Raw genomic sequence first — 15,580 nt, forward strand, 5'->3', positions numbered from 1 at the left:
AAAAAATACAACAAAACATACCTAAATCATTTACAAGAATATTACATTTTAGAAGATAATGTGGGGTATTCTTTCCATTCATTTTGAAAACTAGGTACATAGCAGTAACACTATTTATTGTTAATTCGCCTAGTTTCATACGTTATTTAATATAAAATAAATAGTTTAATACTTTTTGGTGTCATAGAGCTTAACATTTATCAGGTGACATTTGACTTTACAATTTATATAAATGTAAACATCAAAGTCATAAAATGTTTTTAAAGACTTGCAAGTAGGTTAATAATAAAAATTAGAAAAAAATTAAAAATAATAATGAAAAACCTTGAAGCCGAACGTATGAATCCCTGTTTAAAGGTTGTTGCATAAGTTAAAAAAAAACCATTATAATTTTAATAATTATATAACTGGTATATTCAAAATTTTTATAGGAGCAGGAAAAATCTTATGAATGCTTGAACAAGAATAATTTTGTGCAAGAAAAATGCGAAGCCTATTTCGATAATTACAATACATGTAAAAAATTCTGGGTTAGTATCTAATATTTGAAAAAGTACCTATTGAGTGAGTATAATTAGTGTTCTGATAATTTAACACATTGGCCTCAAGAATATTATAAAAAAAAGTATATATGTCACGAAATTAGTATAGTGATCAGTCCATAAAGAGAAGATAGTAACTTTTGCTTAGTTGTAGCATTACAGTCATCTATAATAATTATATCCATCGTAAACAGTCATAATAATGCACCTTAACACTGTTGTGTATGAAAATTACTAACAAAAATAGGTTACAATTAAAAAAATATGCATTATATACTGCCTAGATGAATAATTTAAGCCTCTGTAATGGTTAAAGAATGAATGAAATTAAAGGGTCTTTATGTTAAAAAAGAAGCCGAGATGGCTCACTAGTAAAGAGTGTGTGAATCTTAACCGATGATCATGGGTTCAATCCTGGGCAAGCGCCACTGAATTTTCATATGGTTAATTTGTGATTATAATTCATCTCGAGCTTGACGGTGAAGGCAAACATGAGGAAACCTTCATTTGTCTCATTTCACTGAAATTCTGCAACATTTGTATTTCATCAACCCGCATTTGAGCAGAGTGGTGGAATAAGCTCCAAAAGCCTTCTCTTCAAAAAAGGGAGAGGAGGCCTTAGCTCAGCAGTGGGACATTCACAGGCTGTTACTGTTTTACTGTGTTAAAAATAATGTATATTAAGTGCCTTTAATATTTTTTTTTTTCAGGGTAAAGTGTCCAAAGATAGGAGAGCTAGAGGTTTGACACCTTATTTACCAGATGTTGCAGATAGAGATAGAATAAAAGGAGAGTATTTGCAGAAAATTAAAAACAATACATTATAAATTACATAAAAATATTACAAACTATTAAATTAAAATTACTTATACAATATTATAAACTATAAAACTGCCATAACAATAAATGATTATCAATTTAACATGTTAGCGATTCAATGTACTCTGTGGTACAGGTAGAACACAAGCCCAGTTTAATATTCTGAATTCTGATACAACCTGATTGAGAAATAAGTTATTACTGTATTTTTAAATATTATTAATCCATAGACACAAGTATTCAGGTTGTGAATGTATTTTGCCATGCTTGTACATCTGCAAGGTTGTTACACCTCCACATTTTAACTACTGAACCCATCATCATGAAATTTTACATACACACAGAAAAGGACATATGGTACCTAACACTTCACATGCTAGTTTTTTAGTAGTAAGTTATTTATACCAATCATTATGCAGTTATGTTGGGTGGTTAAAATCTCTTGAACATTAAACCAAACCATAGTCCATTCATGAAGAAAATGGTAAGTCATCAAGTGCAACTACAGGGAAAGGTGTTTTCTTTTTTTTTAAATTTTTAAAAAATTTTATATCACTAGTAAAATCAGTATCACTAGAATATTCGTTTCTATTTATTATAAAATAATTTTCTTATAATTTTAATTGCTATCGAGTCTCATTTAAACCGCACAGTTTTAAGTATTTAAAAACATTGTAAAGCTCATCTTTTTCCGCTATGAATTATCGATGTTTTATTCTTACGAATAGGTAAAATATTCATTTTTAAAATTTAGGTAGGTAACGAAACTGTTTCGTACGAAAGTCTGTCTTTAACTGGTAATGGTAATTGCGCACTTGAGTGCATAATTTTATGCGACCTGATTGGTCAGGTGTTTAGGCCGGCGACATACGATGACTATTTTCTTAACGCGAATGGACAAAAGGATCCAAATATTTTATATGCCGTTTTAATTTTTCACATTTAATTTCTGATGCATTTTATTTCAAAGACTGCTTCCTTCAAATTATTCAGCATTAAAAATAATGTAAACAACCATATTTTATTAAGAAATAAAAATTCTAAACATATTTAAGGTCTTTATTTATTTAAGTCTAGTTTCATAAAACAAAACAATAAAGATTTATAATATTATATTTTAATGTGAGTGTGTTGCGATAAGCATTGACAGTGTTTTGTCCGTGTAAAAGCGAATATCTAGCTAGCTAATTATTATTCTATCACATTTGATCAAGGCAGATTGGGAAGAACATGTTTCATCTCTCTCATTCCAAATTATATGAAATTTCACATTCTTGCTGTAAACAGACACTTTCATTTTTCATTAGTGTACTGTTTTGTTAAGATCAAGTGAATTTGTACATATTATATAACAAATGTTTTTGATTCGTTAAAAAATTAGATTTAATCTCAATACATTCAAATTAAATAATATAAAAATATAACTTGTACAAATTCAATTGAAGTTAACTCTTAGATATATAATATTACATGCTTATCATAACAGATTAATTTATATTTGAAATATAGAATACATACTTATTTTAATAAAAATATAAAACAGACCAATCAAATATTGCTATTTCCAATCAAATTTGTAAGAAATATAAATGCTAGTGCTTTAAAAAGTCATTCATAAGTTGGGTCAAAAAGACCTGCAATTTTTTTAGACCTGTCAAACACAAAAAAAAAAAACTAAAAAACAAAATTAAGACCAATGTCGTATACTCTTATATAATTAATGTTCTGTAGGAATTTGATTGGTTTTTAGATTTAGAAAACAATTTGTATTTATGGTGGGTTAAAATCAGACTTATAATCTTAGTGAGGTCTGTTTTTACAAATTTATGTAAAATTAATTTGATTTAGAATCGTGACTAGGATAATTAGATAAATAATTCAATACTTTTATATATTACATTACATGACAATGTAGTTATATCGTTAACATTACACTTTTATTGGACGACGTTCACCTTACAATGTATGAGCCCATCTGAGCGATTCTGATACATTCTGAGCCCCTAGAGTGAGTTTTAAAAGTTAACATACGGATTTGTGTTAAAACTCACACGAGGTATCATTCAGTTTGTTTTTAATATATATATTTTTAAAGTTATACAAGTTACAGGATTTCAGATTAAATTACATTAAATAGCAATATGGGTGTGGCTCTATTCTGCTCTGTCGTAAATAACCCCTCTAAAGAATAAGTCCTAAATATGCACAATTAATATAGTTTATATTAATAAAATGATTAATCCGAAAAATAAATGTTTTTGTTTTGTACATTTTCTTCCATCGTTGAAACGTTAATCACCCCGGTGATTATACTTTAAACTATTATTTACATAATTATTAATAAAGTTATTTTACCATACGTCACATTGGCAGAATACAATAGATCCACGAAAAAAAAAATATAAATTTTATGTTGCCTATTGTTCAATATTACTTTTATATAATTACATAGGAATGAATTAACGTCACAATTCTGTGAATTATAACATAAATATAGCGTATAATACAAACTGGTAATGCAAGTTAAAATAATTATATTAAAAAAAATAATCTCATTGAAATACTTTAAAAGGAATACGCATTATGAAAATTTTGCACAGATTAAATATTAATTGACAAAACGTATTAACTATACTAAGGCGTTTTCGGCGTCAATTTTTTTTTTTAATGAAAATAGTCTTATAAAAATAATTTGATTGTATAAAATTACTTTGTTATAATGTTATTTTATGAGAAATGTATACACAGTAAAAAGCGATCGAGCAAATTTGCGTGAAAATTACGCGTGATATATCTGTAAAACCACAGTCACACACAATAAAATAAAGTCTTAAAATAGACTTAGAGTAAAAGTGTATTATACTTAATCAACAACAAAATATTGCTATCCTTTTTAACCCCACATACGAGAAAGAGATAGCTTTATTTGAAGTCCTGTTAAATTAATTTATAAACGTTTGTTTGTGACAAAACAGCACAATTAACGTAAAATTGTGTATATTGCTTAAAATGTAAAAAGCGTTTTTGAATTATATATTTTTGTACACATTATAATACAAGAGTATTATTTAAAATATCAAAATGTACGATTTTATTAGTCATGTTAATTTAAAGTAGTATTAATAATTTTAATAGACAAATATGTCGAATTTAAATTTTATATTTTGATATAACTTACGAGTTGTAAAATTATTTTACAATAATTACTTTTATAATAGGTAATGCTGGACAATCTTACTTTTTAGTCTAAATTGAATAACGTAACTGAAAATTCAGATAATGTTATTCGCGCACTATAATGCGTATAGATACTGTCAAAATAAATCGATTGATTGAAATTGACAGTTCTCGAACGAAGTAGTGTTAGCAAAAAAAATACTGAACAACAGTTGTCATCTGACTGACAGAACAAACGCGTGAGTTTTATGATTATTCAGCTTTGCTTCTTATGATGGATTTTACTTATAAACCAAGATAAGTTCAACAGCATCTGCTGCCGTTTATTTTATATGCGTATTCCCTTCGGAAACTTAATTAGGGGAAATTAAACATAAATTATTACAAACATAATTAACGATTAAGACGAAACGATATATTCGTTAAATAAATTCACTCAAAACTCTATTAGTAAATTCACGGACAATCAATCAATCAATCAATCAACAGCCAATCGTTGTCCACTGCTGAACATAGGCCTCTCCCAAGGTGCGCCAAAGCTCCCTGTCCTCCGCCTTCACGGACAATGCGTGCTACAAACACTTAAACAAAAATGTGTAAAGATAAAAGAAAAAACGTTTTAAATATTTATTTCAATTTTTAAGTCAATTACTTGTTGTACACATTTCTCTTTATAACATAACATTGATAAAACAACATTGTGCCGAAAAAATAAATATACAAATAAAAATATTATTCCTATTGATATAAATTAATTTTAGCCGTTACAAGACAAAAACGAAATTTAAATTTGTTAAAATGATGTTTATTAAAATTTATAATAAAAAAGGTGTATTTTTTTCATTTATATCAATATGAACTATGTGTATATTTATTTATAATACATGTATGTAATATCAGCGCGACTATGTTGCCATGATTAATTATGTTTTATTGCATTATTACTGTAACTTGTACACCATATTGGACGTTTTATGCAAAAAAATAAATAATCCACAGATTAAATATAATATTGAAATGACTGCATAGTTACAACCATTATGTGTATACCCTTACAATGACTTTCATATAGTATAAAATGCAATTAACATAAGATAAAGGCATTCAATGTTACGTTATTTAGCACGCATTGTCGTCTAAGAGTCAATCTGAACGTTGCTTTATGTGGAAACAGTTTATTCGGAAGTGGTCACACATTTGGCTTACCTGAAAATTATATAAAACAAATGAACATTGATAGTATAGAGATATGTATATAAATATTTTATCAGTTGAATGCAGGAATGGCTAAATTAGGCTATGTACAAAGTACATATCAAGAAAAATATAAATTCATAATCTAAGCACGCAAAAATTGTAGCATAAATACTAACACAGAAGTAACATAAATATAATAATTGATATTTAAGTTTCATAAAAACTTAAATATTATAATAATACTCACCACACAAACTCCATAGTGAATATGAGCCGCAATACTCATAGTGATCATAGTGTAAAACATCACTAGTTCATAGTTAGGAAAGGCGATGGACACCATAGTAGCAGCCGACAATGGCCAGAGCAGCCAATTGAACATTTCACACCGCTGGTTGCTCATTTGGCTCACTATGAGACGACACTGAAAATAAAATACACTTTGAGCCAGTATAATTAATATAAATCAGTTTATGTCAACAATTCTTACTCCGTTATGCACTTAATTTCAAATTCGAATTTGGGAATGTAATTATGGGGGTCATTGAGATTTTATAAGATCGGTAGTTGCTGTATAAAATTTACAAAAAAGCTTTTATGTCGTTGATGAAGCGTGGGTAACACCAACTCATTAGTAATTCGACCGCCAAGCAGCTATACCTTGTATTGCTTTTTGGCAATCTGAACAGTAATATAATAACAGGCACAAAAGAACAAAGGATATACGATCTAAAGCCACCTATGGGCAACAATGGCAAGTTGAAATCAGGTGTAAATTTGTTTATTGATGATTACATTTGTTTTGTTAATTGAAATTAGGTAGCCAACGCATAACAATTGAAACCGTCGGTCTTGCTAAATAAGTCGAGGGATATTCGATAAATTAATCGTTATCGTTAATATATATGGACTAGATATTGATGGTAAATTTATCATTAATAAATAATAGATATAAAATAACTTACTGCAACATTACTGAACAGCGTGCCAATGAGTAGGAATAAGGCACGCGGGTCGCAGTCCGGCAACCGATCCGATTTGTGGACCCATATCGAGCACACGACCATCATGCTCAGCAGAGACCACAACGGTCGTATTGCTTCTGTTGTCGAACGCATTTTCCCCGTCCGTAGTTTATACGATCTGCGAATAATTTTTACGGTCAAAAAAGTAGAAAAATCTAAATACTTTTCATTCAAGTAGGCTAAAAAATGCTTGTCTTGAAGTAAATGTACAGTTATAACTGGTTTGCAATGCACTACCCACCCACTCATCAGATAGGACACAAAGCTCTCCCACAAGGTGATCATTCAAGAATTTAAATAAATAATTTCACTTACTGGTATATATTATATAACGACACAGGTAAATTAGTGAAGACACCTGTAAAGTATATGAGCCATTCGAATGCGTTTGCGAGAGTGTATCCCCCGAATAAATAACGCTTGTAGAAACTAGTGCCTCTAACACCCGTCCATAGGAAGACAAAAGTTGATGTCTGAAATTAGTTAAGAAGCAATTAACATTTTTAGAGAACATCGTTATTCTATTATAGGAAAGGCTCAGGTAAATAGACCACTTGATGGCAAGTCTAATAGTTATTACCCCGGACTCGCATATCACCCATTAATCACGGAGGAAGTTTTTATCTTATTGCATGTTTTCTCATGTATTTCGCTCACATTGGTAAGCCACTATGAACCAAACTACAAAAAGGTAGTAAGTTGTAAATTTCTCCTTGTTTACGACTATCAAATAACTATTCATATATTATTCTTACGTTAAAGTATAAAACCCATTGTTTGCCATGTCGTCATTTCCTATAATTAGAAGTGTAATTAACTTCTTTTTTTATTCTTTCATGTGTAAGAATAGTAACAATAGCTTTGTATTATAACTATTGTCACTTTTGTTGGGTATTCTAAATAAATACATAAATACATTATTTTATTATATACTTATATATTGCGCAAAAGCTTTACTAATTAGTTATGCAATACGTGTTTCTATGTTATGTAAGAGGTTTTTAACCCTTTCCATGCGGCGGCGTAACATTACGTTAAAATATAAACGTAGCTCCATACGAGTCGATCTATTAGAAGAGCGCTTTTGCTGTATGACATTAAGGAAATACAAATACACTCGGTGAAATTGAAGAATATATATATATATGTGTGTGTGATAGGTCAGATGTTGCGAATTACTGAAGTATAAGACCGTGTGAAAGGTATGAATAATAAGCTTTTAAATATAGAATACTTGTATATATTATTCTTTAATATTGATTCATTGTCGAAAAATGTAAATAGGAAGGGATTATACCTACTTGAATATACGAGGAATTTATTAGATTTCAATAAATAAACTAATACCTTATAGCCACAACAATGTTAAATTTTTGTTACATTTTAACAAATAGTAATAATACGTTTTCCGCACAGTTGGGACGTAATATCGCGCCCATCGTGCTACAGAAATGACCTCATAAAAAGTCGCTCGTATGGATGTGGCTACATCAAAATCATGATCCCACAATTTTTTTTTTTTTTTTATATCGCCGGGAGGGCAAATGACTCTACTCCACCTGATGGTAAATGGTAGTAGAGTCCAAACGCGACGACGGCCAGTACAGACGGGAAAAACGTTCTGCACTAGCCGCCTTCGCCTTGCCGGCCCGCAAGATGCCTCTTCACGCCTCGTTTGAAGGAACCCGGGTTGTAAGAGGAGGGGAATACGTGAGCTGGTAAGGAATTCCATTTTTTGGAAGTGCGACAAAGAAAGGAGTTGCCAAATTTCTTTGTTCGCGATGGAATTGATGTCACAGTTAGGCGGTGACATCGAGAACCAGCTCGCGTGGACTTAAGAAGGAAGGGGGAAGCAGGAATTAGAAAGAATAATTCCTCAGAGCACTCGCCGTGATACAGTCGATAGAAAGCGCTCAGTGCTGCTATCTCACGACGCAATTGTAAAGGTTCAAGGGTGTTTGTGACCTTTACGTCGCCAATAATGCGTACGGCACGTCGCTGCAACCGGTCCAAGGCCTCAAGTAGGTACTTAGCGGAGCCATCCCAAAGGTGCGAGCAATATTCCACGCAAGACCGTACCTGTGTTTTGTACAGCAGGCACAGTTGTTGTGGCGTGAAAAAGCGCCGCACCTTGTTCAGAACTCCGAGTTTCCGTGAAGCTGTTTTTATAACAGCCTCGATGTAATCCCTTGGACTAAGGTCGCAGCGAACGTCAATCCCCAGCATGGCGATTTTGCTTTGCATCACCAGCGGAGTATTACAGAGGGAAGGAAGAGGGGAAAATGTTGACTTTTTCGCCGTGAGAGCGCATACCTGTTTTCTTGGCATTAAACTCAACAAGATTATCAGAGCCCCATTTGGCGATGAGATCTAACGTCCTATCGAGTTCAATGACAAGATTCTCCCGCCTCTCCTCAGTTTCCGCCCGCCCAGCCACTGCGCGTCCGTGGTATCCACCATGCACTGTACTATCATCTGCATAGCAATGTATGTTCCCAAGGGAGAGCATATCATTGATATGCAAAAGAAAGAGTGTGGGAGATAGCACAGATCCCTGGGGGACCCCAGCATTCACTACATAGAATTGTGAAGCGCAACCATCTACTAAAACACGAAGGCTACGCTTGTGTAGGAAGCTGGCAATCCAGGTGCATAGCTGAGCAGGCAGACCATATGCCGGTAGCTTGGAGAGAAGACTTCTGTGCCAGACCCTGTCGAAAGCCTTGGAGATATCGAGGCTGACAGCCAACGATTCTCCACGCTTGTCGATAGCTTCACCCCAGAGGTGTGTTACGTACGCTAGAAGATCACCTGTGGACCGTTTTGGTCGAAACCCGTACTGACGATCATTAATTAGACAGTGATCTTCTAGGTAATGGATCAGTTGGTTGTTTAAAATCCGTTCCATCACCTTACAAAGTACTGAGGTGATAGCTATTGGCCGATAATTTGCCGGGTCAGACCGATCCCCTTTTTTGGGAACCGCTTGCACATTAGCTCTTCTCCAAGCCTCCGGCACACTTCCCGAAGAGAGAGAAAGTTGGAACAGGCGCGTTAACACAGGAGACAGCTCCGCTGCGCACTTCTTCAGCACTATGGCTGGTATTCCATCGGGACCGCTAGCTTTCCGTACATCAAGTGATTGCAGCTCCGCACGCACATCACGTTGCCTGATTTTAATGTCAGGCATCGTATGGCCACATGCAGGTATTGTAGGTGGCAGTGCACTACAATCATCGATGACGGAATTGTCGGCAAAGAGCTTAGCCAGGAGATCAGCTTGCTCTTGCGGACTGTGAGCTAGCGATCCGTCCGGATTTCTGAGCGGTGGCAGCGAAGGTTGGCAGAAATTGTTTTGCACAGACTTGGTCAGACGCCAGAAGCTACGGGAGCCCCTAGGATGCGAAACAAGGTCATGACCAATCTGTACAATGCGCTGTGCATCCGCTCTCGTGTATGCCTTTCTACAGGACTTGGAATTTTTATTATAGTTTGCTTTCAGTGAGTCAATGTTAGATGCCCCGCTAATGCAGCCGTTGATCCACTTGCGATATGCCGCCTGCTTAGCTGATACAGCATCGGCACATTCACGAGTGAACCAACGGTTACGCGTACTCCTACTGACGAGATCTGAGCTAGGAATGTAGTATTCCATTCCCAGCATGATCTCGCCAGCAACAGCAGCGGCACCAGCTGTCGGGTCATTCCCACTGAAGCAACGTTCCTTCCAAGGGACCGACGCATAGTAATCGCGCATACCGTCCCAATCCGCCGACTTATAGTGCCAAACGCGACGTTTGCATACCGCTAGTGGCGGCAGCTTGGCCTGTGGCACTCTGGTAGAAATAAGGCAGTGATCCGAAGAGCCAAGAGGAGCCTGAACCACAACCTGATATTCCACCGGGTGAGAAGTCAGCAGAAGGTCCAGTAGAGAAGGTGCTTGCCCATCAATGTCTGGGATCCTGGTGGGCTGATCAACCAGTTGGGTCAAGTCATGTGTGAGAGCAAAATAATGAGCAGTCCTTCCAGCATGGTCAGTTTTGAGGGATTTCAACCAGGATTCGTGGTGAGCATTAAAGTCCCCCAAAAACACCAATTCCGCGTTAGGAAATTGCTCTTGCGCAGCATCTGCCACCCGACTAAGATGGTCAAATAGTCGGCTTGTCTCCAAGTCACCATTGTGGGATCTGTAGAGGCACACGTAGACTCGGCTCTGACGAACCAGGTCCACACGTACCACCAACATGGAGAAGGAGGGGTCCTCCAAGCAGCGCAGTCGGTGACAGCAAACATCCGTCCTGACGAACAAGCATACTCCGGCTTTCGCTTTGAAGGATTCTTCAAGCGTGTAGCCGGGATAATTAAGGTAGCTGGTATCGGCAGGACGGAGTATTTGTGTCTCCGTGAGAAACAACATTGCTGGCCGTGCTGTCTCGAGATGGTGGTGGACAGCGTTGAGGTTAGTGTGGAGTCCTCGGATGTTAGAGAACTCGACCTCAAACAGCGAAGGTATGGTGGGGGTGAGCACCGCTGTACGACCGTTATTTCTTTTTTGTTGCGCCATTTGGGAGAAATTAAATGGAAAAGAGACGTGAAGCGAGCGATGTATTGCCACGATAGGGATGGGCAAAGTGTGGAGGCGTGACATGGAAAGGGTCAAACTACAGCAATTTAGTAACTAATAAAAACTACATTTTATTACATGCTGTTAATATAGACTGGTTTTAAATACTTGATCCAACATTAATAATAACTTTATTTATTTAAATAAATATTTTTAATTAAATAAATATATTTAAATTGATGTTTATGTTCTGATATATAGCAGTAATTTTACTTTAGAATTATTTACATTCTATAATGGTTATTCTTTGAGATTTGCCAGAGTTGCTGAAATTTGTTCAGAAGAATATTATTTATAATTAAATAGGCTTATTACTCACCCACATACTGAAATCGTAACCCCATGGGAGAAATAATACACCAGTATTGTACTTTTCCCAGTGGCTTAGATAAAAATTTATTAGTAGATTCCACATCACATAATACATTCTGAAAAGAATAAATACTCATAACACAACTAATTTCCAAAGTTCTTAACTACTAACGGAACCATTGAGAAATCTAAAATATTATTTAATGCAGGTTTTATAACATTTAAAATGTAGCATTCTCACAATTCAAACTAGGCTGGTTTTATACATACAATAACAATAAAAGTCTTTACAAAAAAAAAAACAATGATCAAGGAAAAATGATTGTGAGACAAAATAAAATCATAATCAATAAGAATATAATTCACTATGATCCAAATTTGTATTTGTATTGAGTAGTCATTTAAATATATAAAATATGTTCTAGATTTTGTAGAAATAAATTTATTAAATGCAAAGCCATAGTTAATACTAATATTACCCCTATTCTATGAAATAATAAATTAATAACTTACCTAATAGGTGCTATAGAGAAGTCTAAGCGTCCAAAAATGGAATAAAGACAGGCTGGTATAAAGAAAACTGAATATGAATCAAGTCCATGGTCAAATAATTCACCTAAAGGTCCAGAGGTCTGCGTCCGGCGTGCCTGTTTGCCATCAATACCATCTGAAAAAAAAATATATCTCTGTAAAAAAACCTACTTTGTATTCTGCAGATCATACACTTAAAAATTTCTTGAAAATTAAAATTGGATTTTTTACTTCAAACTAACAATTGTTAACGAATACAATAAGTTTATAACTTCCAGTTTATTTAAAATATAGTTAAGAGTTACCTAGAGTGTAGGCTAAGAACAGGAATACTGCTAAGATGTACCACAGGGACTGTGGAATGACTTCCATATGCCCATTCAGAGGTTCAGTGGTTGTCTCGTTGTGGACTTTAGTGCTGGCAGCCAAGTAGTCATAGTCGTAGTACGATAGCAGCACAAAGTCAAGTACTGTCAGCATAAACCCAGCAAATGTCAAAACATTTGGTGCTACCCATCGTGGTATTATCTTAAAGAGAAACAAGACAGAGAAACAAACATTTTAATTAGATTTTAATTTTAATTGATTTCAAAAAGTCCTTATCAATTATTTATCTGGAGAAAAAAATAAAGTATCTAGATGAATACATTTTTGATTAATTTTTTTTTGTCTTATTTTAAATTAAAAGCTGGATTAATATATAATATTTAAAAGTTCTTCAGTGTGTCAGCTTAATTATATTTTATTTACTACATTGACATCTTCTTATTGAACATTTGTAAGCATATATTAAAGTATTTTTCATAAATTGATAATTTTATGCACACACTCCAATAATCATGTGCATATGTAACTATCACACACACATTAACAGCTTATTTTGGCTTAACTGATTATATTATGTTATCCGTCTATCTGATTCTCTATCATTATGACATATTCTAATTAAAAAAATATATACATCATAATGGCAACAGTTTAAGTAATTTGTTATTACTGAAGCAAAAATAGCAAAGTGCCATTAATTAAATAGTAGTTCTAATTAACAAATTCATGGTTGAAGTACTTCAAATTAATTGGCATTTACAAATGTTATCTGCTGCTTATATAATTAAACATATTTTTTGTTAAATGGTTATTGACCTTTTTAAAACAATGACATATTTTTAAAAAGACTTAATCAATGAAAGGAGGGAAGAGAGATACTATATTTCATACAAGAGAACATAATTGATATGTCAAAATTTAAGTATGTACCTATGTCAAAATTATTGAATCAAACTTACCTCTACAACTTTATTCCAAAAAGGATGCATAACATAAACACTCAAGGGGCTTGTGTCTTTTGACATATACTGAAATGAAAAAATATGAAATTTCAATAAAATGACTAACATTATCTATATACATACAGATGATAATATATAAATTAATAATTATTAACATAGCAATAATATAAACTAAACGATTTGTTTTTATAAATCATTCAGTAAAATTCTAAAATAAAATTTTATTTTTCCTATATTCCTAATGTTGCATATTTATTTAAATACGATATGTGCAATGCTGTGTTAAAATAAATGGTTGATTATTTTAAATTCTCGAATTTTAATTACTACTACAAGAACTAGTTGCAAGTGCAGTATAATGTTGCGTAAAAAGATCGATTTTTAGGTTATGTTCGAAAAATTTTATCCACCCATAAATAGCTTTTTAACAAAAAGTAAATTAAATTACCTTGTAATTATCGAAGCCTTCGAGATGCTCCCGGCTGAGATATTTATATTGAAACATTATTAGGGTTTTATAACTTACGACGATACCTTTGCGGATAATATAAATATTCCAATTTTAAATACTTATAATGACTAATTGAATATATTTATTGTATTTCATGTTTTACACTTTGTAGAGTCTAAACTGTTAAGAAATATTTGTTAAATAGAATATACATAAATATTGCTAATTTTACTTAGACCATTAGGTATACAGTACTGCAGTATGTATAACCACAGCGCAGCGCAGTAGCTACAGAGTAGACTATCAAGTACGAATTGGCACTATGACAGTTCCCTTATTAAAATAATAGGTTAGAATTTGCCACAGAGTATAGTTCTACATAGTACTAGTAGTATGTCAATTATAGCAAAAGCAAAAACGCATTTATTTACAGTGTTTGAAAATACCGAATCTATAATATTAAATATATTTTATGACTCTTATAAAGATTTGTACAGTGGCTTATGTTGTATGAGGCAAGATTTCTGCCGTCTACCGATGATGTACCCACGAGAAATCGATTTGATTGGCAAGATTGCAGAGTTATAAGGAATAAAAAAAAATCCTACATAAGGAGTGTTTTTTTTAAAAAGTTTTATGGTGAGAGCAAATTTAGAATAAAGTATACTTACGGCGATTAGCGTTTAAACATTTAAATTCTAAATTCCTAGAAGATTATAAAATTAATTCGCTACAAACAAAACAAAATTTGATCTAAGTCGACAAATGATTCGATGGTCGTTTGATAATGAAAGTAAAAATGTAATTGAAAAAGTAACAATGCATTTCTATGACAAAGTCTATAACTTAAATATTTTAGTATTTTATGTTCTAGTTTATTATTATAAAGAAATATAGTATATATATTATAATTATATTTGTATTAAAATTGCTTTACTTAAATGCTAATTAATTTCTGTTTATCTATACCATATTATACTTATGTAGGCAGTCATAGACGAAACAGCTTAGTTCTCCTTTTTCCATCGATATATAAAAAAACTCAAGATACACACACAGTCACGAACAAAAGTAACACTCGACACTGTCACCAAACACTCGGCAATTCTATATAAGTAGTTATAGTTATACTATAAACAATTTTTTTGCAAATTTAACCTAACGCGGATTGCTTAAGATTGTTTTCACAAAGCAGTGTACAAAAAACAATAAAATTTTACAACCGAAATTAGCCGGCAGGACAAGACATGGAGTGGAGACGAATATTATTTATACTGCTTACTTTTATATGACATTGAATTAGTTGTTAAGAGTTCGTTACAACAAATAATTGGAAATAAAATAAATTAATTTATTAATAATTATGATTATTAAAAAGGATATGGTTAATAACTAATTGTTACTTATATTAGGATATATAGTGTTGTTTATTAAATAAAATAGCATGTTTTTAGTTAATTTAATTTAATTAGTTTAAGTTATATTCAGCCCAACAAAAATCTTAGTCGGTTTCTAACTTAACGTAATTTTAACACAAAATAACAAAATTTATATTAACTACTGATAATACGGGTAAATTTTAAATTGATAGAGCAGAATACATTAATCTTCTA

General features: G+C 32.8%; 2 protein-coding genes across 2 annotated transcripts; one reads left to right on the forward strand and one right to left on the reverse strand.

Annotated features, from left to right (window-relative positions):
• The first annotated feature begins 211 nt into the window (after positions 1-211).
• LOC126777290 (coiled-coil-helix-coiled-coil-helix domain-containing protein 7) lies at positions 212-2,410 on the forward strand. Its single transcript, XM_050500300.1, has 3 exons — positions 212-357; positions 432-530; positions 1,253-2,410. Exons 1-3 carry the CDS (start codon positions 316-318, stop codon positions 1,367-1,369), a joined length of 258 nt encoding a protein of 85 aa, XP_050356257.1. The 5' UTR covers positions 212-315; the 3' UTR covers positions 1,370-2,410.
• Positions 2,411-4,029: 1,619 nt separating this feature from the next.
• LOC126777228 (ethanolaminephosphotransferase 1-like) lies at positions 4,030-14,257 on the reverse strand. The gene is made up of 9 exons (XM_050500216.1): positions 13,965-14,257; positions 13,514-13,582; positions 12,533-12,755; positions 12,210-12,363; positions 11,704-11,812; positions 7,076-7,233; positions 6,701-6,878; positions 5,983-6,159; positions 4,030-5,744 (listed from the first exon to the last, which is right to left on the reverse strand). The coding sequence occupies exons 1-9, from the start codon at positions 14,019-14,021 to the stop codon at positions 5,682-5,684; spliced, it is 1,188 nt and encodes a 395-aa protein (XP_050356173.1). The 5' UTR covers positions 14,022-14,257; the 3' UTR covers positions 4,030-5,681.
• Positions 14,258-15,580: the final 1,323 nt, after the last annotated feature.

This window comes from Nymphalis io, chromosome 22, assembly GCF_905147045.1.
Source record: "Nymphalis io chromosome 22, ilAglIoxx1.1, whole genome shotgun sequence".
NCBI lineage: Eukaryota > Metazoa > Arthropoda > Insecta > Lepidoptera > Nymphalidae > Nymphalis > Nymphalis io.